Source organism: Seriola dumerili, unplaced genomic scaffold (genome assembly GCF_002260705.1).
Source record: "Seriola dumerili isolate Sdu_G_001 unplaced genomic scaffold, Sdu_1.0 BDQW01000003.1, whole genome shotgun sequence".
Classification (NCBI taxonomy): Eukaryota; Metazoa; Chordata; class Actinopteri; order Carangiformes; family Carangidae; genus Seriola; species Seriola dumerili.
In genome coordinates this window covers 1,086,193-1,096,476 of record NW_019174258.1, presented here as the reverse complement: position 1 = coordinate 1,096,476, position 10,284 = coordinate 1,086,193, and the positions used below count along the sequence as shown (strand labels likewise).

General features: G+C 37.5%; 1 protein-coding gene across 1 annotated transcript; it reads right to left on the bottom strand.

Annotated features, from left to right (window-relative positions):
- Positions 1-1,752: 1,752 nt before the first annotated feature.
- Positions 1,753-9,389, bottom strand: LOC111220980. The gene is made up of 12 exons (XM_022744293.1): positions 8,956-9,389; positions 7,590-7,685; positions 6,597-7,188; positions 6,035-6,101; positions 4,414-4,506; positions 3,934-4,017; positions 3,763-3,822; positions 3,550-3,663; positions 3,105-3,214; positions 2,676-2,785; positions 2,433-2,532; positions 1,753-2,287 (listed from the first exon to the last, which is right to left on the bottom strand). Exons 1-12 carry the CDS (start codon positions 9,304-9,306, stop codon positions 2,019-2,021), a joined length of 2,046 nt encoding a protein of 681 aa, XP_022600014.1. The 5' UTR covers positions 9,307-9,389; the 3' UTR covers positions 1,753-2,018.
- Positions 9,390-10,284: the final 895 nt, after the last annotated feature.

Below are 10,284 nucleotides of genomic sequence, written 5' to 3'. Positions count from 1 at the left end.
TCTTCTTTTTCTTCTTCTTCTTCTTCTTCTTCTTCTTCTTCTTCTTCTTCTTCTTCTTCTTCTTCTTCTTCTTCTTCTTCTTCTTCTTCTTCTTCTTCTTCTTCTTCTTCTTCGTCTTCATAGTCCTCGTCTTGGTCTTCTTCTTTCTTTTTGTTGAATAGTGGACAGCAACTAGTGTCTAAGGTGCATTACTGCCACCTACTGTGCTGGAGTGTGGGCCATGGGTGTGTTATTTGACCACATGCATCCATGCTACAACCCCCTTTCTGTTTATCATATCCTATTTTATTTCAAGCACTTGCTGGACTCTGTTTTTTCTTCAGCTCAACTATATGCAACAGTGGGCGACAGTTCAAACAGGTAGTGATTGTTGCCCTCTGGCAGGTGCTACAGGTCTGACAAAGTACAGCCCTACAATTCAGTTCCCAATCTGAAGTAAAAGCTAACATGGTCTATACAGTCTATGTAATTTTCAGCAATTAAGTCATATTTTTCATACCTGATCATTACTGGCAGGTGTAAATACTGGGTCAAACAAGACTGTAGATTGTAGTTTAGTATAGAAGGTTTCAGTGAGTTAGAGTTGGAGTTACAACTTTGAAAACAGTGTGACAGTATTTAGAAGAGTGATCCTGATTGTCACATTTACTTTATCAATTTCACCTGTGAAAAGTCAATGCAAAAACTTGAACTACAATGGTCTTCTAACATGTTTGTAATCAGTAGTTATGGTTGTGAGGGTTAAAATAGATCTGTGATCCCTTCTGTGGCTCTATGGCTGCTGTACTGGCTACAGAATAACCTAAGTTCACCTGCTCTGCTTCTGACCGCACCCAGGTCACATTAAGTGGTTTTAACCCATTTGCATAATTTACAAAAGTAAACATTCATTTTACAAAAGTTTTCTTTGGTTTGAGTGAGGTGTTGTCTACTTTTTAGAGAAAATTAATGGGGATGCAGAAAAAGTTTTGGTCAATTCTACTGGCATGTAGACTACTTTAAATATTTAGCATTGCAAACCAAGTTACAAATAAAAAAAAATAGGGACTCTGTTTCTAGAAAGAGATGCTGCTGTTGTGTTTTTTTGAATGGTCACCACAAAGTTGTACTCACCTTATGGTACTGGAGTGAAGGCAGAAATCTCAGAGACAGATATGTCAAGATTTGGACAAATTAAACAAAGAATATCTGAAATGCCTGATATCACTACAGCCAAAAAGATTTTGTCATAATTTGGGAGAACCTACATTTCAAATACAAAAACAGCTTTGAAATATGAAAATGCTATTTTCAAATGATTCGTAAACATAAAGGGCTCATTAATGTGAGTTATTTGCTAGCAGTGAAACATTGATACACTTTGCCCCTTTAAATGTAGCTTCCAGACACTTGCTTCATTTGCAGGCTTTACAAATGTTTTCCCACCACTTTTTTATTCAACTTAGCTCATTCTTTCACTAGTTTTCAGTTTCAGTATTGGTGCTGGTTGATGAAAATGCAATCAGTTTGAATGGGAATGGGGGCTTCCAAAGGAGGACATGAGAGTTTGGGAACAACAGATTTAGTCCAACTTGTGGTAGCAAACTCAACATGCTGCACAGTGAGACCTTGATCACAGTAAATCTAAATGTATTATAGAAAAGCTATGATCCAATACCATGCATTTCAATAATACAGCAATGAAGCACTTGAGAATGGGTTTTGACAAATGACTTTATTTTACTGAACATAATATAATAATAAAACCTTTACAAGTGAAGTGGAATGTAACTGACATGCTGCCAACAATTTCTTTTCATTTGGACTTGGAAAAAGGAGGTAACAGGTGTTGTGTGCAGGGCTCCCCAGACTGCAGCCATGTTAGAAGAGCCAACAGATTCAGTGGCGTGCACAGATGCATAAATATGCAGATAACTTGCATCTTCTTTATTTGTGCAACTGATATGAAAAATTTAAGTGAGCCAACTTCCTGAATGTATCCATTGTAACTGTTTCTGTTCTCTTTCTACACTTAAATTTTATATTTCTTGGTTGTTTGATGTGCCAGTTGATTCAAATTCAAGTATGGTAAAGCAAGGCAGGGAAACAGATACAGAGAGGGCCTGTGAGTCAGACTGGTCTGACTGCAGCTGGTTAGACAGTGTTGTATATAATGCAGGACCCTGGACACTGGACAAGGACACAGGGTTGTCGCTGATTTGTTGCATCTCAGAAGATTGGACACCACCATAGGCCTCAGGTGTTACTGTGGCTGTAGACACTTTCTGGAGAAGTTGCTGGTGACCAGCTAAAAAAAACAACACACAAACTCTTAGGGTAGACTAAAGATGAAAAAAATTACATTATCACAAAAATATAAGAGCCATTAAACCATCATTAAAAGGCTGAAAATAATTACAAAAAAGTCTCCTCAGAGCAACTCTCACTTTTACCTGGAACTATTGCAAATGAATTCCTGGGAAGACACTGTGTCCCGACAGAGCCAATGAACTCAGTGTTGCTTGTTAATTGTGGTGAAGCCACAATGAATCCCTGGGAAATAGAAACAGAATCAATTTTCTAACATTCAGAACCAGTATACACATAACAACCATTTTATAAATCAAATGACAAGCTATAAGTGGTTCAACTAATTTATTACAAATGAATACATACAATAATTCTTATAACATTACTTGGTTGTTGCAGACAACAGGCTCTGGGGTTTCTGTTTTCAACTTAGATGGTGAAGTATTCACTGCATTTCTCTGAAGAGGTGAAGGTTTATAATCTGTTTGGTCATCAGCTGCAACAACATACAAAAAGACAAAAATTGGATGCAAGTTAAATTAACGTTTTAGTTGAGAATATGTGCAACAGCACACAGATATAGTAGTAGTCTAACTCAGTCCATCTACTAAACATCTCTATTTTATATCACTTAAATATCAATATTGTTATTAACTAATATTGATATTTAACCAAAAATAGCAAGCCATTCTGAATCATTTATGTTGACATGTTTTTGACTCAAGCTATTGAGTTATTTGCATTTTAGTGGAGTATAAAAGTTGAATGTCTAAAAACACGTCAACATGTTCTTTATAGAAAATGCTGTTACATACTCAACTCCACAAAGTCATCCTCATCTTTCAAGTGAACTTTTGAAGTTTGTTCCTGCCACGGCTCCAGCGCCTCCTCTTCACATTCCAGTAAAAGCTCTGATGTTGCAGACCTGAAACAGAAAACCACAGTAATGTGTGTCCATAACGTAAAAAAACCTGACAAATCGTGACTGATATCAGTCTTAAACATTTTCACATAATACTTCTTTTAACCAATGTACAAGTCCTCAAGTTAAAGATAAGCAATGTAGGAAAAAAGCGAGCGAGAGGTGCAGCATGCCATTTGTGAATTTGTGGTTTTAGCAAGGATGTGCACACATGTACCTATACTGTCTCAATTAAATAAATGAATAATGAATAATAATAAATTCAAATGACTCAAAAATAACTTAAATTTTCTAACAAACATTCTTGAAAATGAGCCTCATCAGAGTCATACAGGTACCTCTGATTAGGAATGAGTGGTACGTAGACTCTTTCATCACAGCTGTCATCTGCTCCTGCAGCTCTGAGATCAGTTGTTTCTGTGACGTTTTCCATATCATTATCTAAGTCAGATCTGTTAGATAAAAAAAACAAACGTCATGATAGATTCAAATGAGACACAGAAGCACAAATTAAGATATAATAAATGCTGTACAATATCGTAAGAGATTACATTCTGTTCTTCACACTAGTGCATTCATGCTCGTCAATGGTGACCTCCATCTCCTCAAAACTGAAAATGACATAGTACAGTGGGGACATTGAATAAAAAGTCAATACAGTACTGACAGACATACAGTATACACCTAATGAAATGTACATTCTGAAAAAGATCACTACTAACCTGCCCTGGAGCCTGTCCACCTCTGTTGCCTTAGGTGCAGTTTCACTCTGATGTTCAACATCATCTTGCTGACTTGTTTTTCCTCTGCAGACACATAGTGAAATCCATTTTATGACTAATCAAATGTTACAGCATGTGGACGTTAATTCTCTTGTGTGACACCCATGCGGTGAATACAAGGCTATACAAAGGTTGTTGTGTTTGTACAGCAGTCTGCACTGACACAAAGTAACTGCTATATTTCTGGTTCAATTCTGGCCAAATAGTTTATAATGTCATCTATCTCTTTTACCCATGTTTCCAGTCCTGCTAATAAAAAGCTACAGTACTTTGTATGTTTAATTTTAATGATAAAAAATGTGCAAGTATCCCAACAATTTCATTCAACACTACAAAATTTGGGTTAAAATCCCAAATTATCTGTTGTGGTCGAGGGGCTCAGGCATCAACTGAAATGTACTGGTGACTGTGACTGCTTACCTTTCAGAGGCTGACACATGTGCAAGACTTGACAGTGTGTTAGGTAGGCAAGTCCCAGTAGAAGTCATTGATATTGAGGATATCTTTTCATAACTGTAAAAAGAAAACTTATCATTAGACACAAAACCTCATCTGGAAAATGTAAATGAAAATGTACCCTTGGCTTGACAAAACACCTGAGTTACAGATATACCTGTTTCAGGTTTACCTGGTAGATTTTGTCTGAATGTGTCAGTGGTCAAAGGAGGTATTATAGTCAAAATGAGGCACAAATTTATTATTTTTTAACAGCTATCTCTGTCACACTTACTATAGACTCTAATCCTAAAAGCTGCTCTATAACCTGTGGAGTAGACTGAGGAATCTGGACATAAGTAAGTAAACTATTTATAGTTAAGCATATTACTTATGGTTACAGGAGATGGTGATGATTTGTAGAACATTTCTGTAGTTGTTTGCTGTGCTTCAGTTAGAGTTTAAAACCACTCACAACCTGGAAAGTAGTTTCATTAATCATTTCTTGAACAGCATATTATAAAAGATATTATACTATTTAAACCTAAAATTGGAAGAATTATGCCTTGGCAAATTACAAGCTTGTGCAGTAAGCCACCTCATGAGCCAACAATGAAGCAACATGACTTTTGTAATTGAAACTGTCAGTCACTATTGAGCCTTTAAAAATAGTTTGTTCTGGTCAGTAGCCAATAAAGAAAAAGAGTTTTGCACCTGTTCAGATCTTTTACTTCTTGGTGTACTTTAAAGTTCACTGCTCTTACTCAGTCAACAAATCTGTTATTATGGGTTTTCTTTAATAAACATAATAAATTAGAAGTAATTTTGTGGTCTTTTTAGGGTAAATTAGTTAGTTCTTAATGGTTATAAAAAATAAGTCACATCTCTGGTATCACAGTTCAGAAATATGACAACAAATAGGAGGTATGGGATTTCCCGGAAATCAAGGCACACTGTTTCATCGTGTAAATAAAAACTTTAAATGTCTTTATTTATGTTTCACTTTATTTTGTGCTGAAAGATGAGGATACATGGTATGAAATTGAAAAAAAACAATGCCTATAAAAAGCATAACATACTGTATATATTCATACAAATGTAAGAGTAGTCCTTTTTGAATTATTGCCAAACATATCACATAATGATTTGAAAGATCAATTTGAGCCTCTTGAAAATACAATTAAGTTTCTGTAGGAGTGACTTGTCAAACAGCAGACATCCATGCTGCAGGTTCGGGGTGCCATCCTGGTCAATATGTTAATTTATTATTTAGTGAATGTCGCATATCTTCAGTGGTGACCATTAGCAAGCGCAACTAAAAAGTTCCTCCAATAAAGCCATAGTTGATTTTTCAACCACTTCCCTTTTCCGCCATTTTTATCGCATTAAACTTCCTGTATCTCTTTAAGAGATATTTCAAGCTTTAGTGAACAAATTCTTTTACATACAAAGTTATCAAGTTACTGTGTGAAAAGGGTCGCTCGCACTGATGCTTATACAAAACAGTTAGACATGCTGATTAGTACTTACCATTAAAATGAACAGATTTGATTGTTTAAAATCAGTTTCAATTAATGACAAGTATAACCTGTACTTGCTGCCTCACCTTGACCATGATGATAGAGTTAATTTCTCTGTTCCCCTCGACTTGGCCTTGATTTTCTTCAGAGGATCTTTAAAGTAAAAACAAAATTGTTACAAGTAAAATGTTTAGCAATATGTACTATTCTATATATAGTAATATGCACTACGATTTCAATTTCTGAGTCATTAATGTAATGGTGTTTTTCAGACTAAATCACAAAATAAGGTGTTTACTTGAGTTAAGTGATGAATACAAACTAGACTACAGTGATCCAAAGGGCCCTGACACAGCGAACCAAGCTCAACCCAAACAGACAGCTTTTGCATTGTTTCTTGTCTCATGTTAAAAGCTGCACTTGAACAAAGACATTCAGCTGACCAGCAGCAGGCACTTACAAATGTGTGTGTGTGTGTGTGTGTGTGTGTGTGTTTTACTGGGTTTCATGTACAGAACAGATCCATACCATAAGGAGGATGTTGGAGTGGAAGGATGGATGGGACAAAACTTCAGGTTTTGCAGTTCTCATTTAGTTTTTTAAGCATTTTTCCATAATCTTTCCAAGGAGAAACAAAACAACCATCACCTGAAATGGGAAGCGGAGTCACTTCCAGCTGTTGATGGAGCCCCTTTGAACAGATCCCTTCCTGCTCCGTCCTGATCATCTGTTTCCTTTCTGAGTTGAGGTATGCCTTTTGAATTTCAAAAAAGGTTTTATTCCCCATGAAGTTTAGGTGCAGATGTTTGGCCCATTTTTTAAAATATGTAAAGGTGCCTCCAGAAAAAAGAATGGCGAGAGCTGTAAGAAGGTGGATTTCAGGAAATGCCTCCCAAAGGTGAGGTGATGACATCCATATGCCCCTGTGTCCACCAAGGCAGCTCCACCTCACCTTCTTCTGTGCACCACAGTGAGACACCTTCTTTTTGGTTATGGTCTGTCCACATGTCTGACACTTCTTGAACAGCTCCATCAAACAACTGTCATTCACAATAGTCTTTGACTGACTCAAGTCTTTTTCTGTGTTCTTGTCTGATTTTAATGCCGCGGTCGAGCTGGATTCAGTCCTTTGGTGGAAGCTCTCATTCAGACAATCAACCGAAGCCACACTGCACAAACTCTCACTGGTTTGAGCTGGTGGAGGGGACAGGGATGAGGTGCTTGAAGCTCCTGAGGAAATCTGGGTTAACCGAGACAGATGTATAATTCTAAATTAGTTAAAAGTAGATGTGTGTGCAGATTATCTGAATAGGGTTCACAATACCAACATACTGTACTTTTGACTGCATGTAACACTCATTTACACAGAAAAAGGGCCGATGTCATGTGTTATACTTAAAGGAATTAGCAGGGAAGGTGATGCAGTATCCACACCAGTACCTTGAACACTCAAGGAAGATGTAGTCGGACCCTCGAGTAAAAACAGTGATTGTTAAGCCAGTAGAACAAATTAAAAAAAGGTAGACTTCTGATTTACTGCTATATCTATAAAACTATTTCCTAACACAAATTAACCACATATTAACCTGTGAAAACAAAACGTCAAATTTCAATGACATAGGTTTACTACATCATACTTACTGATGTTAACACAGAGGCCCATTGCAACACACTGTCCACGCTGGGATCTGAAACCACTGAGGTAGAGGCTTGAGCAGTTGTACTGGGAGCGTTCGACTAATTAAAAACAAAAAACAGTTTTGATAATTTTTATAGACATTTTGTACCCGACAGTTTCCACCACTTTTACTTTGGAGCCCAAAGTGGCTCGTCATTGGTACAGTGCAGTAAACAAAATACTTTTTGCAACCCAAGTTTGTGCCTCTCATGTACGGCCATTACATTCGAGTCACAGAGTTAAACGTTTGTTTTTTCACAAAAATAAATCCCTGGTGATTTTGGAAAAACCCACAATGTCATTTAAAAATACTTATCATTGCTCTGACGGTACTTGAAGACTCCTCCGAGACTCTTAAAATCATCTGGATGAAGAAGTATTGTGTTTGCTGCACAATAATAAATATTTTAACCAACTTCTAAAGTTGTGCCACTGCTTTCTAATCATGTCTAATCAAAATCACTGTGGACAACAACACAGCTGGAACCAGCTGGAACATGGCTTCTGATACAGCACAGGCAAGTTTTTGTTCTGTTCTAACCACGTTCATTTGATTTCATATCAAAAAACTGCTGTAGACTCCAAGTGCCATTGATGCAGGATGTCCTGTTACGATCAGTTGTAAATCCTTAACCGACCACTCAGCATACATCAGCAGAATGCTAGCCTTTTATGGGAAAAATCGCCTTCCTTGTCAGGACATTAACATTTTTTTAATTCAATTCTGATATATAATCCATATATTTGCAAAATTTTAAATAAAATTTGGGCTTTTTGTCTAGAAACGTAGTGAACAATTATTTTAGCTCCATTCGCATCATTGAGGACTATCTCAGGAGTGCCCTCTAGGTGAAGAAGAGCAGCCAATTTCGGTAAGGTGGAAGTGGACAGGCTCGTTTGGTGGGTGTGTCAGAGATGTTACCCAATCAGCAGCAACATGTGCATATACCTGTTATTAAAAGGCCAGTGCGCATGCGTAACGCAACAACGCGCTCGGTGCCCCAGTGTCCACTAAACAAACATTTTGCTTCGTTTTGTCGAAGGCCCTGAATGTACCTCATAATGACTAAAACGTGATTTACTACAGCCTCAGCACAGCACTCATGAACTTGTGAAATTAACCGTCCACAGGATTTTCCAATATGAGACAGGTAATACCATTTTTTTCCCCTAAATTTCAGTGTTTAATGCACAAGTTTCAACTATTTTCTATTTTCCTATTTTCTGAAATAACATTCTCTCAAGGGGCAAAATTGCTCATACAAGACACATTTTGATTTCTAGCCAACATTACCTTTAAAAAGCAACTTTTTACAGGAAAACATTTACCTCTGTCCGGCTCCTGTCACCTGCAGGCAGAAAGGTGCTGAGGTCCTCTTGCTGTCTTCCAGAGAAAACAGACGGAATTACGTTGGACTTGAGGATTTTTCGGGGCGTTGTTTTCATTAGTTCTGCCTGTATGTCCGGTTCGTAATCTCCCGGTTTAAAATGCTGGCTACAGACTCGTACGTTGCCGTATTTACTTACTGGTGTGTTTTCGTCAAATTTGGGGTTGTGTATGGCCTTTAACCACTTTCTGCAGCGCTCTGGGTCTCTTGTAGGCAGAGAGTGGAATACGACTCCCCGGGACCTGGCCTTCTTGTAGCCCTTACAGCCCGGCACAGAACACATCCCCGGCATCGTTACTAAAGTAAACACTGGTGGAAAAAGAAACCAGGAATTATAGACTGAAGACTGCCACCATTTCTGAGTTGTTTGTAGTACACTGACCAATAGTCTGCTCCAGCAATTGGTGAACGTGACCGCTAAGCGTAAACACAAGCGTATGGTGATGTTACCATTTTGCATTCTGGGAAATGTAGTTTTCAGGACTTTGTTTTTTAAAGCAGTTAGCGTGTAGTCGAGGAGGAAAGACACTAACAGTGAATATTGCTACATCCATTGATGGATTACTGAACAGGCCTTATGGGCACAGACCCAGAGCCTCCATCTGAAGTGACTGTTAACATTTCAAATCAATCAAATGACCACCAAGACACACAAAATGACCCCAAAGATATGCAAAGCATCTACAAGTGATGCAAGACAATGAGACTCAAAACAACTAAAAGAGATGCAGAACAACCACGAAAAGACAAAAAACAAAACAATAAAAAATAGATTAAAAAAGACTCAGACCCAAAGTCAACTAAAAACAACTAGCAAGGTACCACAAAACTGCAGAGAAGCAAAACAAGAACAAAGGCCAGCAAAGCAACAACAAAGCGACAGAAATAACTCCAAAGAGTCACAAAATGACCATAAAGAGGAATAAGATAAATGAAAATTGATGCAAAATGACAAAATGGAGATGCAAAATGACCACAAAGAGATACAAACCAATTGCAGTATAGATGCAATACTTCTACAAAGAGATGCAAATTGACTAAAAAGAGAAGCAAACCAATCACAAAGAAACACAAAACTAGTAAAAACAGACAAAAAATGACTAGTAAGAGATACAAAATCACCACAAAACTGGAAAACAGGAACAAAGAGAAGCAAAACCATCACTGAGTCTGTTGGTCTGGCTTAATTTCTTAATTGTGAAAGTGAAATACAGAATCACAGGGAGTTGGTTTCCCATTTTGCATGTTCATTCAAGTAGGCCATCATTCT

Excerpts from the sequence above, each read along its gene's own strand:
- LOC111220980 (XM_022744293.1), bottom strand. The coding sequence starts at position 9,306 with ATGCCGGGGATGTGTTCTGTGCCGGGCTGTAAGGGCTACAAGAAGGCC. Across the intron at positions 4,507-6,034 it reads ACTCTATCATCATGGTCAAG|TTATGAAAAGATATCCTCAA; the intron begins GTGAGGCAGCAA and ends TTCTTTTTACAG. Across the intron at positions 4,018-4,413 it reads CATGTGTCAGCCTCTGAAAG|AGGAAAAACAAGTCAGCAAG; the intron begins GTAAGCAGTCAC and ends ATGTGTCTGCAG.